The 24,622-nt window shown below is 43.8% G+C and overlaps 1 protein-coding gene across 1 annotated transcript in view; it reads left to right on the plus strand.

The window, feature by feature from the left end:
* The window catches only part of FYB1 (FYN binding protein 1), a 51,657-nt gene that overhangs the window by 13,225 nt on the left and 13,810 nt on the right, over positions 1-24,622 (plus strand). Inside the window, exons 5-14 of the mRNA XM_056847795.1 lie at positions 303-346; positions 2,025-2,133; positions 2,749-2,905; positions 5,523-5,667; positions 6,073-6,095; positions 7,404-7,473; positions 10,373-10,513; positions 13,278-13,309; positions 17,187-17,256; positions 21,028-21,142. Of these exons, the coding sequence (XP_056703773.1) occupies positions 303-346; positions 2,025-2,133; positions 2,749-2,905; positions 5,523-5,667; positions 6,073-6,095; positions 7,404-7,473; positions 10,373-10,513; positions 13,278-13,309; positions 17,187-17,256; positions 21,028-21,142 (906 nt within the window). The remainder of the gene's footprint in view (positions 1-302; positions 347-2,024; positions 2,134-2,748; positions 2,906-5,522; positions 5,668-6,072; positions 6,096-7,403; positions 7,474-10,372; positions 10,514-13,277; positions 13,310-17,186; positions 17,257-21,027; positions 21,143-24,622) is intronic.

A 24,622-nucleotide genomic window follows, 5' to 3' on the forward strand; every position in this document is an offset into this window, starting at 1 on the left:
GCTGGAGAGCCTAGTGTGCTGGCAGCCTTGGATGCAGACGCAACCAGGCACGGCAATATCAGGACGCAGGTACGCAGGTTCACCTGTACAGACCCGTCTCCATCATGGATGTTTGTCTGTTTATTTTAAACGTTTGTCCTGACATTGGCTTATGTGTTATGTTAGATGTTATGCAGTTAGGTTGTAGGTTAAGATGTATGTTTTGTTTTATGTGCATGTTGAATATACGTTTAAAATAAAAATTATTTAAAAAAACAAAACAAAAAAATTCTGGGAACATCTGCACTGTTTTCTTTTTACAGAGTTTGAACAGCGACGGGGAGGTGTATGAAGACGTAGATGCGAGGTATGAAACACGATACTTAATAGATAAAGTCGATGCAATCAGGGTAACATAACTAAGATGAGAGAGAAATAAATGAAATATAAATGGTGACAGGACTGTGCACAAGAGATTCAAATGTAGCATAAGAAAGTTAGCATCCTCTCGCACCCATGATTTCTGCTTCCTAGACTAAATACCTGCAAAGAGGAGGGAAGTTGCCACTAGCCTGCTGCAGCAAGTCGGCAGGACTTTCCTCAGTTCCCTTCTCTGCCAGGAATGCCTCTGCCCCTGCACAGGTTAAATATTTATTTCAGCACCTTTATCCTGCATTTCTCCCCAGTGGGGACCCAAAGTGACTTATAAAACACCAGAAAAACAACAACAACAGAACACCACCTCCTGGGCAACTCCTGGATCTTCTGGCCTGCCTTTCTTTTGGCCTCATGCTGCACAGTGAGCTAACAGCCAGGGGCCAAGAGCCCCTTGGCTCTTGCCCTTTGGCTCAGTCTGTAAGCTTGCAACTCTGGCCACATCCAGACTAAATACCTGCCAATGAAGGGAAATGAAGAGTCTGGTGGCACCTTAAAGACTAACAAAATGTATTCCAGTGTAAGTTTCTGTGATTCTACTTTATCAGATGTGTGGTATGTACATGCTTAGCAGTTATTTATACTGCTGAGTTACAAACAGTAGATGGATGAGTGTCCATATGGAGGAGGCTCAACCTAGATCTTATTCAGCTGCTCTAACGATGTTTTCCACCTTCCTCCCCTGCTATGCAGTCATTCTTCTTGGTCAATTCATTTATTCTTTTGGCTGGATCTTGTTTTCACTGGTACTCTGCAGTGTCACATAGCAATCTCTGTCCTGCTAAGCTGGACTTTCTAGTCTCTCTGCAAAAACTATTCCCTACCGGGCCTTCTGCTATTTGTAGTTTAGTTCATCTTTGCCTGCCGGATGCAACATTTCATGCATCTGATGAATCAGCTCCCAGCTCATGACACCTGATGCCACAATAAATCCATCAGTCTTAATGGTGTTGATTGGTAGTTTTGACTGCAGCATGCTGGGCAGTATAATTCTATGCAGAGTTACTCCAGTCTAAATCCATTGATTTCAGTGGGTTTAGAATAGAGCAAATCTACATAGGATTTCACTGTAACAGGATGACTCCTATGATAACTTCAAAGGGTTATCATGTTATAGTTTGGATTGCCAGATATGGAAGACACATGAACACATGAAACTGCCTTATACTGAATCAGACCCTTAAGTCCATCACAGTCAGTATTGTCTACTCAGACTGGGAGTGGCTCTCCAGAGTCTCAGCCAGAGGTCTTTCACATCACCTACTTGCCTAGTCCCTTTAACTGGAGATCCTGGGGATTGAACCTGGGACCTTCTGCATGCCAAGCAGATGCTCTACCACTGAGCCATAGCCCCTGAAAACAACAGGAAATTAATTGTTACATCATGCCTTGCTTGTAACTTTCCCAGGAACATCTCATGTAGACAGAATGTTGAACTAGATAGACCTGGGTCTGATCCAGCCACCAACTTGTTAATAATGATACTCAACTTTTCTTTGTTGACTTTGACTGAATGTTTTAGTTAGGCTCCTATTCCTGATTCGACTGTCGTTCATTTGTCTGTATGATGGAATATCAGTCTCCCCCCTCCTTTTATAATTATTTTGCAGACATAATGAAAGGAAAAAGGAGAAGGAAGAAAAGAAAAAAACCGATCAAGAGAAGAAAGAACAAAAAGAGAAAGAGAAAAAAGAGCAGGAAGTGAGGAAGAAGTTCAAAGTAAGGACTTTATCCAGCATGGTACACAGTGAAATACAGATGTTGTCCCTTTAAAAATTATCCATTTTACAATTCATCTTTGAATACTGGTGCTAGGAGATCATATCATGGGAAAACCCTGTCCTCTATACCTGGTTGTTGTTAACAAAGGGTCTTCAGGAACTTTATGCTTCTAGTGCAAAAACATCAAAGTGGTTGAACTGGACAAGATGTTGGAAGATCTGTAAATTGATGCCACACAGATTGAGAAAGAAGGGGTTTAACTATTCCCCAGTTTTGCCAACTAAAATGAATGCAGCACACATACCACTGTCATTAGCCCTCAAAGGAAAAAGACAGGCAGCCTGATAACAGTATTGGGCATCAGTTTTGATTAGGAAAACCATGTTGGGTGGGAGAATTACATTCCCTTCACCGCCATCCCCTGCATGACACTCATCCAAATTAGGCCCCAGAACGGCTTCTATTAGCATTTTAAAAAAACAAACGAGCACAGATCTCCCGTCACCTTGTCTGTTTCTCCCTAAGGCTAGTAGTACAAGAGCGCTTCCAGCTGTGATTAACCATCTTCCTAATGTTCATTTACATCAATCTCTTCTGTTTCGTTTTGTGTAGCTAGTGGGTCCCATTGAAGTCATTCACCAGGCCAGAGCTTGCACTGATTTCAAAGGAGGCAAGAATGAACTGACTTTCAAACAAGGGGACAACATTGAAATCATCCGTATTACTGACAATCCTGAGGGGAAATGGCTGGGAAGAACAAGAGGCACCTGTAGGTATCAAGAACACAAATTAAGTGAATTGATGTTAACACATTAGTAACCCATTCCTCAAAGCCGTGGGGGCTGGGGCTGGCATGGCCAAATCGCTGCCATGTAGCCTCCACACAGGTTTCACGGATGCTCTGAAAGGAAAAAAGGGCTATTTTTAAAAAAAATTTGGAAAATGGAGAGGGGGGGAAGCCCCATAGAGAACAGTGATGCTGCACCAACAAAAAGCTGGCGCAGCAACGCCACAGCTTTAGGGGGTTGTTGCCAGGCTGAACAGTTCTTGGGACGCTGGTACGAGGACACCATCGGGAGGCTGCACTAGCATCTGAGGGTTGTGCTGCTGCCACAGTCCAGAGGGGCCAGCTCAAGTGCCCCTATGCCAGCTTCTGTGCCAGTTTGCATGACACAAGTGCCACAGATGCCAGCGTAGGGGTCACACCGCCTCCTATGCCCATTTGGTCCCCAACCTCAGGAATGGGCTGTTTATCAGCAAAATGTATTGTAATATATGCTAACACATTAAAGTTCCATCCCAAAGAGAGTTACTCCAGTCCAAGCACATTCAGTGGCCTTAGATTGGAGTAACCCTGCATAGGATTGTGCTGCTAATTGGCAAAATTTATTGTAATCAAAGAATCTGAACTTACTTTTTGGAGAATTTTGAATGCTGCTGGGCATAATCAGACCATTGGCCCATCGAAGTCATTGTTGCCTATTCAGAATGGCAGCAGCTCACCAGGGTCTCAGGTCTTTCACATCACTTGCTATCTGATTGTTAACTAGAGATGCTGGGGATTGAACCTGGGACCTTCTGCTTGCCAAGCAGATGCTCTTCCACTGAGCCACAGCCCTTGTTGCAGCCTTGTTGACCTTGCTGCAGCCCAGGTCCTCCCACTCTGCACGATAAGTCTCCTCAGTTGTCCATGCCCTGCCCCTTTGGTTGATGCTATGCAATGCCATTTTTATAGAGGAACGGAATCATAGAATCACAGAGTTGGAGAGGGCCATTCAGGCCATCTAGTCAAAGTACTTGTCCAGCCGCTGCTTGAAGACTTCCACTGAGTGGGAGCTCACCAACTCCCTAGGCCAGGGGTCTGCAAACTGCGGCTCCCGAGCCACATGTGGCTCTTTGGCCCGTTGAGTGCGGCTCTCCGAACTTGGTTCGGAGCCCCTGCTCTCGCGCCTGCTCACGCCGGCAGCCGGGCTGTGGAGCTGTCGCGCCTGAGAGAGAGAAAGAGATAGAGAGAGATAGAGAGAGAGAGAGAGAGAGAACGCAGGCGAGCGGGTGAGCTGTCTCCCCCCCCCCACCGTGGAGAATGGCCAGGTCCCCCTTTCCCTTCCCCTCAATGGTTGGGAGGCTAAAGCCTCCCCTCTAGCTGCGCGATTGCTGGGCGGGCGGCTCGGCGGTTCCTGCCCCCCCTCCCGCCTATCAGCTGTTGGGTGGGGCGGACTTCCTTTGGTAGACCTGGCCTCCGGCTGAGTCCCATTGGGAGGCCATGTCTACCCACTGGCTTTCTTGGCGGTAGACCTGGACTCCAAGGAGGGGAAAAAGTCCCCCTTCAGAGGCCAGGTCTACCAATTGGCTTCTATGGGCCTCCGAAGGCCAGATCTACTGCCAAGAAAGCCAATGGCTAGACCTGGCCTCCCAATGGGACTCAGCCGGAGGCCAGGTCTACCAATAGGCTTTTATGGTGGTAGACCAGGCCTCCAGACGAGGACTCCGGACGGGGAGGGGGAAATGGCAGGGACTTACAATTTAATTTTTATCAATAAATAAGATCACTATTAAGTATGATATCAAGTTTTATTCAGTGTACCTATAGTTTAATTAAGACTTAAAACTTTAATTAAAGTTTAGTAAGTTAATAAACAGTGTACCTTCCTATATAGTTTAAGTTTAAGAAATTTGGCTCTCAAAAGAAATCGCAATCGTTGTACTGTCGATACTTGGCTCTTTTGACTAATGAGTTTGCCGACCCCTACCCTAGGCAGCTGATTCCACTGCTAAACAACTCTTAAGGGAGGGGGGAATTGTTAATATCCAGCCAGTACCTTTCCACCCATAATTTAAACCCATTATTGCGAGTCCTATCCTCTGCTTCCAACAGGAACAGCTCCCTGAACTCCTCTGATAGCCCTTCCAATACTTAAAGAGAGCAATCATGTCCTTCCTCAACCTCCTCTTCTCCAGACTAAACTAGGATTCTCCCGATTGAACTAGAACAAGGATGAAGCTGTGGCTCAGTGGGAAAGTACATGGTCTGCATGCAGATGGTCCCAGGTTCAGTCCCTGGTGTTACGGTTGGGTCATTTTTAAAAACACACTGGGAAAGAGGTGTGTGAGAGAAAATAAGTCCAACACTTTAGTAGCAGCTATTGGCAAAACAATGATATTTTAATTTGCACAGCCAAGCAGATCTTCAAGGGCCAATCAGAAGCCTTCCTAGGCAGGAGCCCACCTGGCCCCACCCACTTTCTAAAAACGCTTTCTAAAAACCCACTTTCTAAAACTCCAAGAAAGGTGTCAGCGGTGCCAAGGCACCCATAGACACCAAGGTGGGGGATGCCTACTGTAATCAAAACAACTAGATGTTAGTGACGAAATGTTCTGCATTTTAGATGGCTACATTAAAACCACCATGGTGGAAATTGACTATGATTCCTTGAAAAGAAAGCCACGACCTTCTATCAGCATTCAGCCAAAGCAGCCAGACAGCGACCAAGAAGTGTATGATGATGTTGGGGACCAGGACAGTGGTGGCAGGTATGTTAGAATTCCATACAGAAAATGTTGGACCACAGGCTGCCCAAACACAGCAGTTATTATGTTATTTTCTTTTGCTGGATGAATTGCCGCTTCGACTCTTGTTTGCAAGTGACCACACTGAAATGTGCATGCTGTAGTCTGTTGGACACAGGTAGTGCAGAAAAAGAGTGTGCCTTTCTTTCTTTCTTTCTTTCTTTCTTTCTTTCTTTCTTTCTTTCTTTCTTTCTTTCTTTCTTTCTTTCTTTCTTTCTTTCTTTCTTCTCTTTCTTTCTTTCTTTCTTTCTTTCTTTCTTTCTTTCTTTCTTTCTTTCTTTCTTTCTTTCTTTCTTTCTTTCTTTCTTTCTTTCTTTCTTTCTTTCTTCCCTTTTCCTTTCAATAATTTTTCACTTTTTGTTTTTACAGTGGCGGTCAAAGTGCCACAGTGGGTAAGTTCTGCTTTCCTATAAGAATTGAAATCAGTCGGTCAATCCATCCATCCATCCACCTGTGATCAGGTTCCCTCTAGCATAACCAAGAAATAGAAAGCAGATAGAAGTAATGTTGTTTCCTGTTCAAGTACAGTACAAGTGCCCAGCAAGTTTACACCCACAATGCTTTTGGCACTACAGTTTGCACATACCAATCAGCTTGCTGCATCTGTGTTCAAGCAAACATGCCCTGTTCAAAGTTCCTCAATCACACACAAAACAAGCTTCTCAGCTGACTGTCGCAGTGTTCCTTGGCAAAGTTTGTCTTGAGCACAGAGCCGTGCTGAACAGCTGTGTACCTGTGCAGAACCTGTTACACTCTGCTGTTGCTTTTGCCCAGTTCAAGAACCAAATCATGTCATACACTGGAGAAGAGACAATGTCTTCTGAGGTCACAGTTGGGTCATTAAGTCAACTGACTTTATAAAGCAAGGACTCACCATTCATCACTATTCATTCCCCAATTGTACCTTGTATTCCTTAAAATGACTGGGATAGATTACACTGGGATTGACTAGGATAGATAGACTACACACTCACGTTAGGGCTGTGCATTCAATAAAACCTGAACCCCCCAAAAAGCCGTAAAATGCCATTTCAGCTTTTCCAGGTTCAGGTTTTACTGGATGCAAAAAAGGAGAAAAATAGCCTAGCCGAAATTGGTGATTCTCCGATAAGCCAGAAATATATTTGGCTTTTCCGGGTTCGGCTATTTCCCTCGCTTGCAAGGAGAAAGCTCTCCTTGCTTCAGGCAGGGGGGGGAAGCTTGTATATATACAATTTTTTTAAATGTTGTTTTTAACCCTAAATCACATATATCTAGGTTAATATTTTGTGTTAATTTTTATTTTGAGATTCCCCCTGAAGAAGCTTTACGTGAAACATGTTCGGGTTACAAAACTTATTAAAGTACCATTTCTCTTGCACCAATTGTTTCTTCACCTTCGACATGGCACAATGGTCTTCTGTACAAAGAAACAAAGTAAAAATGAAGCTGAAGTGCCAATAGCAATAGATAAGTAGCTGAAAAGATGGCATTATATGCCTTTGTGGTAAACATGTAAGACAAAGGTTATTTTCTGTGAATGTGGTGGATGTTTTACATGATCAGTGACTGACCAGATTTGAGAGGGGTGGCCATGTTTGTTGCAACAACAGTAAACAGGAGTCTAGTGACATAAATTGGATTGGAACTTCTAGACAGATTTTTTTCACTTCTGTAAGAATTATATCCTGAATTATTATTTTTTTTATTTTATTTTAAAGTGACATTCCCGCCTCCTCCTCCCCCTGATGAAATTTATGATGGGGTTGATGATGACGACGTGCCAGCAAGGTAAGCTTTAAAAACAGGAGGAACGGAATCGGTGGAATTCTGTCCACCTTGATTAGACAGTAATGAAAAGATGTTAGGAAACTACTAAATGGGGTAAAAATGAAGAAGGGTATAGACCAGACACCCCCAGCATAGAACTCAAGGGTACCGTGGCACCTGTCAGTGACTTGGATCCTATGACATCATTCCCCTTGCGCTTCCGTCTGCCCGCCAAGGAGGTTTTTCTACAACGTGGCACTCACTTCCTCGCCTACTCGCACTTTTGCACAGGCAGAAGTGCTAGATAGGAAGGGGGTGCCATAGTGGAGGAAAGACCCTGCGCAGAGAAGCACAAGGAGAACAATGTCACAGGATCCAAGCCAATTTGGGTTTTTTTTTTGGTGCCCCCAATTCTTGCTTTCTTCCACCTCACTGGAGCAGGAGATGCTTCAGAAGAGCCCAGTCACCTTTGTGTCTGGCAGAGAACACCCATTCAGAAACAGCTGCCTCTATTGTAGGAGGAGGCTTGGCTTGGAACCTTCTAACATCTTGTAGAACTTTTCCGTATTTTGTGATTGCCCCCCCCCCATGGCTACCATTTTGTGATTGCCCCAAGTTAGCCATTTTGAAGTGGTTCCAGCATGGTGCAGTGGTTAAGAGTGGTGGTTTGGAGCAGTGGACTCTGATCTGGAGAACCGGGTTTGATTCCCCACTTCCCCACATGAGCAGCAGACGCTAATCTGGCGAACAGGGTTGGTTTCCCCACTCCTACACATGAAGCCAGCTGGGTGACCTTGGGCTAGTCACACTCTCTCAGCCTCACCTACCTCACAGGGTGTCTGTTGTGGGGAGGGGAGGGGATTGTAAGCCAGTTTGAGTCTTCCTTAAGTGGTAGAGAAAGTCAGCATATTAAAAAAACCAATACTTCTTCCTAGTATCCATTCTTAAAATTCCAAAGGTATTTACAGGTTTAACAAAGTTGGGAATCCCTGGTATATCCTTTTTAAAAACATGTTTACCTGTGGAATTAATTTGATTTCTTCAGGGATGTTTAGTAGATTTTTAATGTTCTTAACCTCCTTTTAAATGAGTTTATGATTCTAAAGAATACTCAGAATGTTGTAGCTTCTTTTTTATTGCGGATACAAACCAGTAAATCAGAATATGAATATGGTACAGGGTGGACTGGTGTTCGGTATGGAAAATGGGGCCAATAAATCCCAGTGTAAGGACCCTGATGATTTGTATAGTGGTTATTCATCCTCTGCAATCATCCATACTGATTCTGTCCCAATTCAAAATTTGAGTCCAGTTGCACCTTAAAGACCAAGACAATTTTTCAGTGTTTAAGCTCTTGTGAGTTAAAGCTCACTTCATCAGATACAAATGAGAACTATTTTTAATGAAATCTTATATATTGGAAAAAAATGTTTGGTCTTTAAGTTACTACTGGACTCAAATTATAGATGAACATTTTCAGGCACAATAGGTGTTTATAGGATTTGACTTGCTTCTCCGTGGTTCTGCCTTTAAAGGCATCTTTCCAATGTTATTGCATTTCTTGAAAATAATTTAAACCATGGTTGAGCCAAACTTAAGCATTACTAATCCCTATTCATTTCCATCGGACCTCATTGGAACAGTCCATGGAGTTCAATGGTTTGGGCCCTAGGAACCCTAAACAAAGCAGAATTCACAGAAGAGAACTTTCTCATCACCCCTTCCCAACGGTGCCATCAGAAGCTACTCATGAGGGTCAGAGAACCCTCAGGAATGGGGTGGGATGTAACATAGAGAGCTGCAGCTGGAGAGGGGAGTTTGTGGAACAACTTGTACATGAGTGTGGGGTAATTGCCACTTATTCCTTTCTCCAGTTGCACTCTCCCACATAGTGTTGCCAACCTCCAGGTGGCACCTGAAGATTTCTCTGTATTACAATTGGTCTCCAGATGACTAAGATCAGTTCCCCTGGAGAAAATGGCTGCTTTGGAAGGTGGACTCTGTGGCCCTATACCCTGCTGAAGTCTCTCCCCTCCCCAAACCCCACCCTCTCCAGGCTGCACCCCTAAAATCTCCAGGTATTTGCCAACTCAGAACTGGCAATCCTACTCTTCCATGGCATTCCTCCAAGTAGCAATGTATGTGGTGGGAGGGGGCTCCAGTTGGGAAGGGAAGGTGGCAAAAATATTTTCTTTGAATTCTACTGTGTTCAAGTATTAACTTCACCAGAAATCTCCCCTTGAGCCCCATTAAAGTCAATGCGGTCTACATTATTTTAATCAAATGCAACAAAATTGCATTACAAATAAGGTCATCTTAGTGACCCTTAGTGATCCTTCCCTTAGGGAAGGGATCCAGTCAAATGGGACCATTTCACACGCTGTGTAGCAGCAACCCCTAGTTTGGCAACACACCCTGGTTTGCCACCAAGCACACCCTCAACGGAGCTTCAGTTGAGTCAGAACTTCCTGATAATGTACCTGCATGATCTTAGTGTTTCCACAGACGTATTTGCTGCTTTCACCTTTTACATTTGTAGATGAACACTTGAAACATCAGAGAGCAGGCCTATGCTTTACATTTCCTTTGCATACACTAGGGTTATAAAGTGTGGATGTCATGTGCTGTTGGGCACCTGAATGTATGTGTGTGGAAACCCTAGTGCAGATGCATCTTTGTGCAAGTGTGGCATCCACATGTCTGTCCCCTAGTTGTTTGGGAATCAACCATATAACACACTGGAGAACACATTCATCATGTTGAGTTGAGATGCATTTCTTAAAAATGTACTGGCTGTGTGGGAAATTGTTGCCCGTGTGAGTTAAGTGCACAAACAAAATAGAAACACCAAATATAAAGCAGTCCTGTAAACATATTGTGTTTCATTCTGCAACGTGATAATTGCATGCATACTCCAAAGGTCTGTGTCACAGGGTGAAGATAAGAGTGACTCCTGGCCCCGGGGCCTATTGAAGATTATAAAGGGAAAAGATTACCATAAGAAAAGTGTGCAAGAGACAACATCTAAAGTCAATGTGAACGAAGATAATGAAGGTCCCCTGTAAGAGTCTGCTGTGAAAAAAAACCTTCACTAAAACTAATAGCTAATAAACTGTTGATCACATGCTACTAACAATTTCTCACAGGGGCTTAACCAGCCATGTATCACTTAACCCCCCACAAGCTTTGAGAACACTACTATTCATGTTGAGCCATGTCCTGGGTTAGATCCAGCCAGGTTTTTTGCTAGAGAAAAAGGGAGAATTGCTTAATCGCTTAGACTGCCAAAAGCGCTATGATAAGGATCATGGGACCTGCATGGATAAAAACTATGTGGGTCAGGCGTTGGCATAAGGAGGAAAGATGGGTGAGATGGAGCAAAAAAGCTGGCTGGATCCAACCCTCTGTCTTTAACTACATCGCCATAGTCCGTTTAGGTCACCAGTGGAAACTATTCCATGAACTATTCCAAGGTGAGTCAGGTATTCTGTGAGCTATTCCAAGGTGAGTCAGCCACCTTTGGTGACAGATTTTGGGGATTTCTATCCATATTAGAGATACTGTTGGAAGCCAATATGTCTGAGCCATGGGCCACAATCCTTTGGGGATCATATCACCCATTAATGACTGGAGAGTCCATTGGATTTTCAGACATTGACCCAAAAATGACCTGGGACAACAACAAAAAGGGGAGAAAAACAAACTCAACCAAAATGTTGAATCCAAACTGAAAAGGTTGAGCTAAAAGACTCTAAAATTACAAATATGGGCATTTTAATATGGTGCACAGTAAAGTTAAAAACATAAGGCCTATATCATACGCGAGTCATACACAATCAATAAATACATGTAACTCATACACAGGTGATGTGAAGTTGTACAATGACCGAAGTAGGACCAAATATGGACCACATTTGTTCAACTGTGTATGACTTTCATGTATTTATTGATTGTGTATGACTCGCTTATGATATAGGCCTTATGTTTTTCACTTCACTGTGCACCATATTAAAATTTACAAAAATGACCTGGGCCATCACAACATCTGAAAAACATATCACAGCCCATCTTTCCTACTACTGCCAGCTATTTCTTTATCATATTCACAGTACATGATCCATGACATGTTCAGATTTTCCAAGCATCACACAACAGTTGTGACTAATCATGTGAAGAGAAACATTCTCCATGGACCCGTCCCTGTTTGCCTCTGGCAGATCACGTTGGCTTCCACTTCAGAGATAAAAATAAATGATAACCCGGGGAGGGGAAAATCTTCTCATTTTCTAGCTTTCTCCTTTATGTAACGAGTCATTTGGGCCTGTTCTGATCAAGAGAATGTCAGAATCAGAAGGGACTTCTGAACTGATTAGAAATAGATCTCTATGGGTTGGTTCCAACCACATTTTCTGCTAGTAAAGAAACGAGAGGAGAGAGTTACCTTTGATCACCAAAAAAGGTTATGCTAAGGATCATAGAGAACCAGTGTGGTGTAGGGGTTAAAGTGTCAGACTAGGATCTGGGAAACCCAGGTTCCCACTCTGCCATGGAAGCTTGCTGGGTAACCTTGTGCCAGTCACACACTCTCAGCCGACCCTGGCAAGTATTTGGATGGGAGACCTCCAGACAATATCAGGGGCATGCTACGGAGGCAGGCAAAGTCAAACCACATCTGAACATCTCTTGCCTTGAAAAGCCCCCCAGTGGTTGCTGTAAATCAGATGTCACTTGACAACAACAAAAAAGGATCATATGATCTGCCTTTACAAAAGCCATGTAGGACAAGATATAGAGGGTAAATAGGTGAGCCTGAGTAAGAAAAGTTGGCTGGATCCAACCCATTATATCCATATTTACCTCTGAAAGACAGTTTCAGGAAGCTAAAATGAAGAATGACCAACTGATTTGAAACCAAACGAAAGTAGAGATGCATTTGCAGTTTGCCTTTTACATATTAATAGAGTATGGGCCCAAAACATAATGTAGTGGCTTCAGAGACTTCAATGTGAAACAGGAATAACAGACCCTGGCAATCTGTCACTCATTATTTCATTAATTCACAGTCTGTGGTCCAGTCACTGTTGTGGTCTATAGCCTGTTTTTACTCCCACGGTGCCATCATCATAATCATTATATCATTAAATTTTGTGGGAAAGTTTGGTTGTTTGGCTATTGGGGAGCAGTAGGCCCCTGCCACCAGTATTTATAGATTTTAAAGTGGATCTCCCACGAATGCCAAGGGTTTACTGTATTCCCAATTCAACTCTCACCTCTACTGTCAACTCAGTAAATAGCTTTAGGCAATCTACCATCTCTTTGCCTCTCCTCCTCATCTACCATTTACAAGGTTGTCTATAAAGGATTATTGAGATAATATATGTGAAGATCTTTGAAGACTCTGAGAAAGAGAGAATTATTTTAATAGCCATTAATCAAAATGGGCTGTCCACCATATATGTGATTTAGCTGCATTCTAATGGCAATCCCATGCACAGTTATTCCAGTTTAAGACCATTGAAAGTAATGGGCTTAAACTGGGTTAACTCTGTATGAGATTGCACCATAAATCTCATAGAACAGGGAAAGGGATAAAAAGTTGAGAAACTGCATTGCACCTAACCTATCCTAATCTTCAAGGCAGGGAAGGGGAGGCATCAAATCAAGGACGTTGAATTTTTGCAAGCAGCACATGTTTCTGTCATTATGAAATCGATATATAAAATCACGTGAGGCCTCTGCAATAATTTAAAATATGTAAAAGAGATGCAAATCAATTCATTCAATTGCAATTGCTTAATGTAGGCTTTTTTTTTTTTAATTTCCAGCAGCTCTCCTTTAGCAAACAAAACTGGAAAGGGTAAGTAGTAAAACTGAAAATGTTTCCCCACTTTGGTTTAATAGCAAATCTTTAAGTGTGTTTGAAATCCTACAGTCCTTAAACTGAAGCTTTCTCCAGTACAGCACCTCTAGTCCTTTCCAGCATGGTATAGTGGTTAAGAGCGGTGGTTTGGAGCAGTGGACTCTGATCTGGAGAACCAGGTTTGATTCCCCGCTACTCCACATCAGTGGTGGAGGCTAATATGGTGAACTGGAATTGTTTCCCCACTCCTACACACATGAAGCCAGCTGGGTGACCTTGGGCTAGTCACACACTCTCATCCCCACCTACCTCACGGGGTGTCTGTTGTGGGGAGGGGGAGGGAAGGAGATCGTAAGCTGGTTTGATTCTTCCTTAAGTGGTAGAGAAAATTGGCATATAAAAACCAACTCTTCTTCTCTTCTTACAAGTTTGACCATCACTTGGATATTAAGTAAAAGGATATTCCATGGACAGGGAACTGCAAGGGCATGCTGCCAGAGTTGGGGCTTCTTGGGCAAGAAATCATCATTGGGTCCCTTAGCAGTATGCCCATCTTCTCGGGCCCAAGCCGTTCATCTGCCCTCTCTCTCTGGTCCCAATCCCTGCTGCGACCCAGAACGAGAAGATAAGATGAATAGCTGTAGCAGTCACTTCTCCTGATGCTGCCCACTCTATTAAGGAGGTCACATGAACATATGAAGCTGCTGTATAGTGAATCAGACCCTTTCTCTACTCTTTTGAATGACTTATGGGAAATCAGTTTTACTAAGTAAATATTGAACACGTGAACACATGAAAGTGCCTCACACTGAGTCAGACCCTTGGGTCCATCACAGTCAGTATTGTCTACTCAGACCGGCAGCGGCTCTCCAGGGTCTCAGGCAGAGGTCTTTCACGTCACCTACTTGCCTAATCCCAATGCCGGGGATTGAACCTTGGACCTTCTGCATGCAAAGCAGATGCTCCACCCACTGAGCCCACAGCCTCTCCCCTCAGCCAAGCAGACACAAAGACGAAAAGACTCCAAGGATTGGCAGTTGGGGACCCACAGCGGCATGGGGCTGTGGGATGTGCCCTGCAGTGGTGACCATTAATACAAGTTCTGGGCACAAAGGGCCACCTGGAATCTAATTTTAGATTTAATTCAGAGATTGGTATCGTTGGAGTAAAGGGAAATAATATATAAAGTGGGGAAATGGTATTGTGGACCAAGATGGTGGAGTAGCTGCGGGGGGCGGGGGGCGGGGGGCGGGGGACGGGACACACAATACTAGACATTTCCCCAGCCATTCAGATAAACTTTATTGTAGTGTATTAACCAGAGGGAAGGCAGCATGGTATAGCCCGATCTTGTCAGATCTGGGAAGCTAAACAGGGTCAGCCCTGGTTAGTATTTGGATGGGAGACCACCAAGGAATACCAGGGTTGCTGTGCAGAGGAAGGCAAAGGAAGCCACCTCTGTTACTCTCTTGCCTTGAAAACCCCGTAAGGAGTTGCCATAAGTTGGCTGCGACTTGACGGCACTGTATACACACACAATGTATTCACCAGTGTAGTGGTTAGTAGTGGTTAGTCAGACTAGGGTCTGGGAGGCCCAGGTTCGAATCCCCACTCTGCCATGGAAGCTTGTTGGGCGACCTTGAGTCACTCATACACGCTCAACCTAACCTACCTCGCAGGGTTGTTGTGAGGATAAAATGGAGGAGAGGAGAACGGTGTAAGCTGCTTTGGGTCCCCATTGGAGAGACAGGCAAGGTACATATGAAGTAAATAAATAAGTATTCTGAGCAGTGGAGTCTTCTCCGTAGATATTTTTAGGGGAGGGACTGTGGCTCAGCAGTAGAGCATCAGTCCCCCGCATCTCCAGTTAAAGGGACTAGGCAAGTAGATGATGCGAAAGACCTCTGCCTGAGACCCTGGAGAGCCGCTGCTGGTCTGAGTAGACAATACTGACTTTGATGGACCAAGGGTCTGATTCAGTAGAAGGCAGCTTCACGTGTTCATATGTGTTCAATATTTAGTCTGTAAAAAATGATTTCCCATAAGTCATCCAAAAGAGTAGTGAATGGGAAATGCCTTTCAAAGTATTCTGCCTAATGTGCAAATATTCCCCTTAGGAATGTTAAAAGAAAGAATTCAAAGAGTGGGGCGGGGGAGCTCGTACAGCGCTCCACCAAGAAATGTCTTTAATATTGCATAGCAGTGTCGTCCTTTGCTGTCACTGCACACTTTTGAAAGCCTCACTTCTGAGAGTCTCTGTTCTTGCTACGTCTGTTCATTCATCACCCCATACAATGAAGCGAGTGAGCTTTAAGTCTCATATACAAGAAACCATAGTGCTTTATTGATGACACAGCTGCCTTGCCTTCTTGGAACCGTTTCTTAGCAACCTCTCATTAAAAGACTTTTTAGGCTCCAGCAATGAGCTTATTGACGACTACTAATACTCTTTTGTGGATGCAGCCCTACAAAACATTATGCACGCATAAGCCCATTGAAATTGATACCCCGGCGATACAATGTGGTTCCAAAGCAGTGATGCAAAAGCCTGCTTTACACAGATTCAATGAGCCTGGGCTGATTTTACTATGTTTAACCCTCCAAACCATTAAAGGCATCCTAAAAATATGCTTGATTATACCTGTAATTACATGCCACAGCATGAGAATCATCTATATAATGCTGCTCAATATACATTGACTATGTATTTATTTATTTAAAACATTTCTATTCTGCCTTTCTACAAAGGTACAGTCCTCAAGGCGGCAAATATCAAAACATACCAACGTTAAAACATCAAGACATTAAAACAGCATTTAGAATATGGGTGTGCATAGAATATGTAAACAATTTAATAAAACATATAAACCCAGTCTTCAAGGACAGCCCCACATAGAGCGCTTTGCAGTAATCTAACCTAGGTATAGATTACATAAACCACAGTGGCAAGATCTTTTCTGCCCAGAAAGGGCCACAACTGGCACACCAGCCAGAGCTGGTGAAAGGCACCTCTGACTACCATTACCACAGTGGTTATCCAACAGAAGGCCAGGGTCCAGCAGCACCCCTAAGCTACAAACCTCCTCTTTGAGGGGGGTGCAACTTTATCTAGAACAGGAGACATTACAGTTCCTGGGTCAGACCATCCTCCTCCCAGCAGCACCACTGTTTTGTGGGGAGTGAGTTTCATCTTGTTAGCCCTCATCCATCCCCAAAACTGTCTCCAGGCACCTGTTCATGGTTTCCATAGCCTCCCTGGGATCTCCTGGAAGAGCAAAATACAGCTGAGTGTCATCCTCAGCCCAAATCTCCAGATGACCTCTCCCGGTAGCTTCACGAACATGTACAAAAGCATGAGGGACCAAGATGGAACCTTGCAGGACCCCAGAGGCCAAGGCATCAAACAGCAATCCCCCAGCATCACATTGAGAGCTAGCATGGTGTAGTGGTTAAGTCCGGTGGTTTGGAGCAGTGGACTCTGATCTGGAGAACCGGGTTTGATTCCCCACTCCTCCACATGAGCAGCGGAGGCTACTCTGGTGAACCGAGTTGGTTTCCCCACTCCTATGCATGAAGACAGCTGGGTGACAGTCACACTCTCTCAGCTCCACCTACCTCACAGGGTGTCTGTTGTGGGGAGGGGAAGGGAAGGTGATTGTAAGCTGGTTTGATTCTACCTTAAGTGATAGAGAAAGTCAGCATATAAAAACCAACTCCTCTCCTCCTCCTCTAAAACGTGCCTTCAAGGTGGGACTGAAACCACCATAAAGCAATGCATCCCAGTCCCAACCTTGAAAGGCGGTCCAGAAGGAAACCATGATTGATAGAAATTTACTTACATTTTTTAAAAAACAACAACACCTTCCTGTTTTAGATTCTGGAGACAGTGATGTCTACGATGATGTAGAGCCATCTGATTTTCCTCCGCCCCCCAAAATAATCAGGTGAGTGAACATATATAGTAGTGCCTGCAAAGTGTTTTGTTTCGTTTTTGTTGGAGGATTTGATTGCTGCTCAAGTCTGTCAGTAGAATTGCTGCTAAGCCTCTTACCTATTCCGTAAGTTCATCAAGCATGAATGAAGGATTTCAATTTCCAATAACCATAATAACATAGCATTTATATTGTATTTTATAACATTTATATTGCACTTTAGTTTCAAAGTGCCTTATACACCAGCATGGTGTAGTGGTTAAGAGTGGTGGTTTGGAGCAATGGCAAATTCCACGCTGGCCATAATTAGACAAGGAACAGAGAATAAAACTGCTGATATCATACTGCCCTTGTACAAATCTATGGTGAGACCACACTTGGAATACTGTGTACAGTTCTGGTCACCACACCACAAAAAGGATATTGCAGAGCTTGAGAAGGTGCAGCAAAGAGCAACCAAAATGATTAGGGGACTAGAGCAACTGTCCTATGGGGAGGGGTTAAGACGCTTAGGGCTGTTTAGCTTGGAAAGAAGGCTGCTAAGGGGAGACATGATAGAGGTCTATAAAATTATGCATGGTTTGGAGAGAGTGGACAGGGAGAAGTTTTTCTCCCTCTCCCATACTACTAGAAAGCGAGGTCATATGCTGAAGCTGGAGGGTGACAGATTCAAAACAGATAAAAGGAAGTATTTTTTCACACAACGCATGGTTAAATTGTGGAACTCCCTGCCCCAGGATGTGGTGATGGCTGCCAGCTTGGAGGGCTTTAAGAGGGGAGTGGACATATTCATGGAGGAGAGGGGTATTCATGGCTATTAGTTAGAATGGATACTAGTCATGCTGCATACCTATTCTCTCTAGTATCAGAGGAGCATGCCTATTATTTTGAGTGCGGTGGAACACAGGCAGGATAAATGCTGCTGCAGCCGTCTTGTTTGTGGGCTTCCTAGAGACACCTGGTTGGCCACTGTGTGAACAGACTGCTGGACTTGATGGGCCTTGGTCTGATCCAGCAGGGCCTTTCTTATGTTCTTATGATTTTAATCTGGAGAACCAGGTTTAATTCCCCATTCCTCCACATGAGCGGTGGACGCTATTCTGCAGATCTGGGTTGGTTTCCCCACTCCTACACATGAAGCCAACTGAGTGACCTTGGGCTAGTCACAGTTCTCTCAGAACTCTCTCAGCCCCACCTACTTCACAGGGTGTCTGTTGTGGGAAGGGGAAGGGAAGATGATTGTAAGCCAGTTTGATTCTCCCTTAGTAGAGAAAGTCAGCATATAAAAACCAAATCTTCTTCTTCATCATTACATACTTACAACAATCCTATCATTATTTCCCCCCCATATTTCAATGGCTGACTGCCAGTGGCTTGCCTCAGGTTGAGTAAGGTTGTGACTGAAGAGAGAAGTGAACCAGGAACTTCCTATCTTATTGCTCGCACTTTTAGTCATATAGGCACTTAAACTTTGTCTTTTGGGTTCTGAAGGCCAAAGGTTGACTCCTGGCTTTCGTGAGAAAATGTGGATGACATTTCACCGCTGAAAACTTTCGACCAACTAAATTATCAACTTAAAAGAACTGTAGCCGCTTCTAGCCAGTGGTCCATCTAGTCCAGCATGCTTTTTCACACAGTGGCCAACCAGTTGCCCTGAAGGCCAAAAAACCCCCCTCATAGAAATCAAGGACTTCCCCTGATATTGCTTCCTAGTATTCAGAGATCAACGGCCTCTGGATGTGGAGCTTCCGTTTAGTCATCATGGCTAATAGGCATTGATGATTCTGCATGAATTTTTCTCTCTTTTTTGTTGACAAGTCACATCTGACATATGGTGACCCCTGGCGGGGTTTTCAAGGCAAGAGACGTTCAGAAGCGGTTTGCCATTGCCTGCCTCTGCGTCACGACCCTGGTATTCCTTGGAGGTCTCCCATCCAAACGCTTGCCAGGGCCGACCCTGCTTAGCTGCTGAGATCTGACAAGATCAGGCTAGCCTTAGCTAGCCAAGTCAGGGCTGAATTTTTCCAACCCCCTTTCCCCCAACCCCCTTTTAAAGTAGGGAAACTGGAAATGCTGCACACTCCAATATGTGCATGTTACTTTTTGGGTTCAAGTCCTTGTTTTGCAGAAACAAGTATAAAAAATACACCTCAGATGCTGACATAGGGGGTTACTGCACTTTGTATTCCCAGCGATGTATGAAGAGTTTGAAAATGTTATAAAAAATACTGTTCACACTTTCTATGTATTCCCACCGATGTATTAAGAATTTGAAAATGTTATAAAAAATACTGTTCGCACTTTGTTTGCTGTGAAGACGTCTTCCAACCATTTTTTAGCCGTGGTATCCCAAAACCCTTTTAAAGCGATGTTTTTTACAACATTTTCAAACTCTTAATACATCGCTGGGAATACAAAGTGCAGTAACCCCCATCATTGACTTTCAGTGTTTCTGTTAAAGAACTGGTGGGGCATAGTGGATAAGGGACTGAGAGAAGAGCAGGAAGATGCCCATTCAGATCTCAGTTCCAACAGGAGTGGTCTTCAACAAACTTTTTTCTCTAAAGCCTTAGCGCACCCCAACCCCCCAATCTGCAATATGGGGATGGTGCTGGCCTGTTTTATCAGGTTTTTTTGTAAGGGTTACAACCAATTGATGCATGTGAAGCAGGTTAGTGAATCCAGTAATGGACTGGTATAAACAGCTCTCCTGCCTAAGATGACTTATAAGAGGGAAGTGGGAAGAAAGCATGCAAACAGATTTGTAAAGAATTAGATTTTACTTACAGAGCAGTGGAATATGAAATGTCATGGTTCTGTGATTAAGGATTCTTTTCTTTCATTCAGAACAATTTTTTTTAATGCTTTGTATTATTATTTTGTTTGTAAATCTAGTGAAATAGGCCCCAAGCTACTATGGTGGAATTATTTTGGAGCTCTCTAGATTGGAATATGTGTGCATTTTGCTTCCTGCACTGGGTTTAAATTTGCTAAAGTGCATTTTGCTTCCTGCACTGGGTTTAAATTTGCTAAAGTGCAAACCAGGGTGGCTTATTCTGCTTCATTACACGTCCCTGCATGTGCAGAAAGCTAAAGCAGCATTCTGATGTCACAGTAGGGTTGCCAACCTCCAGGTGATGGCTAGAGATCTCCTGGGATTACAACAGATCTCCAGGTGACAGAGATCAGTGAATGAACCCTCTTTTCTATGGTTTCTCTGCTCTAAATCCCCTTTCCCTTAAAAAAAGAAGAACAACCATGTCAAATAGGGCTGCCGACTCTGGACTAAGAAATTCTTGGAGATTTGGGGGTGCAGCCGGAGAAGGACAGAGTTTGGGGAGGGGAGGGAGCTCAGCGGGGTATAATGCCATAGAATCCACCCTCAAAGCAGCCATTTTCTCCAAGGGAACTGATCTCTGTCGTCTAAACATCAGTGGTACTTTCTGGAGGTTGGCATCCCTAATGTTGAGGCTTATTACATGCCTATAAATTTAACATGTAGTTAGTTAGAATATAAACAGGCAATGTTTATATTCTAAGCAGGTCTAGTCTAAATTAAGTCTCTTGTTTCCTGGGAGAAAACTGCATTGACCCGACCTGCTTAGGATGGCAGTATAACAGCGCGCTCCTATGCATATTTATTGGAAGGATGCCCCACTGAATTCAGTATGTTTAGGGTTTGCAGCCAAAGATACACAAACATCTTTCACATCTGCCTGAAAATATAACAAGTCTGTATACAGATAATCTTGGGATTGTTTGTTTTTCAACTTGATGTTTTAGCCAAGGGATAAATATAAAACCCCTGAACTTTGGGAAAAGCAAATCAGAGGAGCGAGACTCACAGAAAGCGAAGAGGATGGAGAAAGAGGAGAAAGAATTCAGAAAGAAGTTTAAAGTGAGTACTGACCCAATTGTCGATGTCATTCTTAATTTCTCATTTTTTATTATTGCCTTCTGTTATTAAAAAGGAAAAACTTTCAATTATTAATATTATGATAATTTTTAAGAACACAAATGATGCCAAATTCCTCTGGATTATAATAATCTACGGCAGGAGTGGATCCGCTTCTATCATGCATGGCCAGTTTTTTAAAAATTAGAGTCCTTGTGATCCATCACATATTTTAAATTGACAAAGCAAGTGTGCATATTCAAGATTTCTTAACACATATATATTAGTTAAGCATCACGATGGATATCCATGTTAGTCCGTCACTAGCAGTAGAAAAGAGCAGGAGCCCAGTAGCACCTTAAGGACTAACAAAATTTCTGGCAGGGTATGAGCTTTCATGAGCCACAGCTCACTTCTTCAGATATTAGTTAAGCATGTAACTGAGACAGTGTGGTGTAGTGTGTTGCAGTGGTTAGAGCAAGTGTGCATATTCAAGATCTCTTAACCCATATCTTAGTTAAGCATGTAACTGAGACAACGTGGTGTAGTGGTTAGTGCACCGGGCTAGGACGCCAGACCAGGTTTGAATCCCTACTCTGCCATGGAAATCACATAATCTCGGCCTAACCTACCTCTCAGGGATAAAATGTAAAAAGGGGTAACAATGTTAGCCACTTTGGGTCCCAGTCGGAGAAAAGGGCAGGTTATAAATGAAGTAAACAAATATTTAGACTAGCCAAGTATATGTTCTTCTCTAAGAACATCACTCCTACACATGAAGCCAGCTGGGTGACCTTGGGCTAGTCACAGCTCTCATCAGAAGTGTCATGCAGGATCAGACCAAGGTCCATGTAGTCCAGTATTCTTTAGAGAAACTCCAAAAACACTTGGTGGTCACTGGAGAATGGCCAGTGGTCCACTTGTAGACCGTGGGCTATCTTTTCTCCTTAGCCGGTACAAAAATAGGTTGAGAACTGACCAAAACTGACCTAACTCTCCTTCTACTGAATTCACTGATGAATTGATTAGTCAATGTATATATATTTTTGGAAAAATTATGCACAAGTTAAATAATGTGTTTCATGCCATCAGATTATTTTGCCAGGGTTCATGCATTTGAATCCTATCACCTGTTCCAACCTGCTTCCTGGCCTTAATACTCGTGAGTAGTAAGATCTTGTTCAGACCACTCACAATTGGCAGGTTTTGGTAAATGCAATATAGTTCCCCGTACCTCGTATTCTTTCCTCGTAGATAAGCTCAGGAGGTAAAAGAAAAAGATGTCATCATCTGTAAAATATTTATCAATAAAAGAAGCTATTCACCAAATCCAGGAAAACTTTGAACTAATCTAAGTCCTGATCTGGGTTCTAACTTCCCTGGTACTAGCCATTTTCACACAACATTGCAGAGGACAACTCCATCCCTGACTTAGGTGTATTCACTTAGAAGTGTGTAAAGATCCTACATGCATACAAGTGTACATGTGGCTGGGAACCTTTTCAGCCTTCCCAATCACACAGAAAACCCTCTTCAGATGGAGCAGCAATGAGTGCCTCGGTTCCACTCACCATGCCAATGCATTCACCAGATTGTGAGCATGGTGTCTTCATGCGTACAAACTGTAAGCAGGTAGATTCAGTCCCCATGACTGAGAATATACAAAAAAGCAGAGGTCCTGGTCATGTGCATACAGTTCCATGGTAGGGGCCATGCTTGCCCTGATTGCCCATATCCAAGAAGCAGGGCCAACAATGTTCAACTCTAGGGGTGGAGCCAGCATTCCTATCCCCACTCCCAAACTATGCATGTTGTATTCTCCCTGGATATGCCTTGTGAAGAGGGCTTGACAGTTCATTGCACACATATAATATGTTGGACCTTCACCAGCGTGGTTTAGTGGTTAAGAGCGGTGGTTTGGAGCGGTGGACTCTAATCTGGAGAGCCGGGTTTGATTCCCCACTCCTCCTCATGAGCGGCGGACACTAATCTGGTAAACCAGATTGGTTTCCCCACTCCTCCACATGAAGCCAGCTGGGTGATCTTGGGCTAGTCACAGCTCTCTTTGAGCTCTCTCAGCCCCACCTTCCTCACAGGGTGTCTGTTGTAGGGAGGGGAAGGGAAGGTGATTGTAAGCGGGGTTGATTCTTCCTTAAGTGGTAGAGAAAGTTGACATATAAAAACCACTCTTCTTCTTCTTCTATCTTCAAGTGAGGACTCATCAGTTTGGTGGGGGGTGGGCAGAGCCCATTGCTGCAGCCCTGCTGCACTTCCCCAGTTCTGATCAGCCTCCTCTGTTCACCTCCCTGGTGAAAAGGGCTTGTGAGACTTTCCAATGGGCTGCAGCAGAGCTCTCAACCATCTGTGCCTGCTGCGTCGCAGTTCAGAAAATGCTGCTCTGACAGTGCATTCCTAAGGAGAGTTACTCCTGTCTAAGCCCAATGGGCTTAGACAGGAGTAACTCTCCTTAGGAATGCACTGGAAAGCAGCTTGCTGAAATCACAGCAAGACACAGCAGTCTTTGCTTCCCCTGGGGAAATAAATGTGAGAATTAAACTCTTCTCCCCTCTTTTTTTAGTAATACCATTAATCAAATCTTATGTTATGACTACAAGAGAAAGTTATTTGGTTTTCTCCAGAGAGAATTTGAGGACTTGATCCAAAGGAAAGGGGGAAATTTCGTATTAAGATTCGCTACCGAAATAATAAACGATAATCTCCTGCAAGCAAAATGATGGCATATAGCATCAGATAGCGTAGCCTAGGATGTTGATCCTTGCCCAAAGTGTGGGCATCACAGCTGGGCATGGATTTAAGCTGGCATCTCCCACCTTCAGACTGTACAGCTTTGTCTGTGATACAACTTTGTTCATTCAGATTCCAAATCCACAACAACAGATGATAAGAAGGAGGAACAATGAGATAACCAGGGTGATGTCTCTCTGTGTTAGGGTTGCCAGCTCCGGGTTGGGAAATACCTGGAGATTTTTGGGGTGGAGCCTGAGGAGGGCAGAGTTTGGGGAGGGGAGGGACTTCAATGCCATAGAGTCCAATTGCCAAAGCGGCCATTTTTTCCAGGTGCACTGATCTCTATTGGCTGGAGATAGGCTTGCCAGGTCCCCCCTCTATGGCAGGAGATTTTTGGAGTACCTGGAGGTGCATGTAAAGTGCATGTAAAGTGCCGCCAAGTTGCAGCCGACTTATGGCAGCCCTTCATGGGGTTTGCAAGGCAAGAGACGAACAGAGGTGGTTTGCCATTGCCTGCCTCTGTGTAGCAATCCTGGACTTCCTTGGTGGTCTCCCATCCAAAGTACTAAACAGGGCCGACCCTGCTTAACGTCCGAGATCTGACAAGATTGGGCTATTCCAGACAAGATTTTATAGATTTGGATAGTCTACATACATAAGTGGGTATACAGCGGGAGTAGTCCTGAGTGGACTGATCACTCTTTTGACTGGATCTTGTTTTAAATTAGCCTCTCT

Source organism: Euleptes europaea, chromosome 4 (genome assembly GCF_029931775.1).
Source record: "Euleptes europaea isolate rEulEur1 chromosome 4, rEulEur1.hap1, whole genome shotgun sequence".
Lineage (NCBI taxonomy): Eukaryota > Metazoa > Chordata > Lepidosauria > Squamata > Sphaerodactylidae > Euleptes > Euleptes europaea.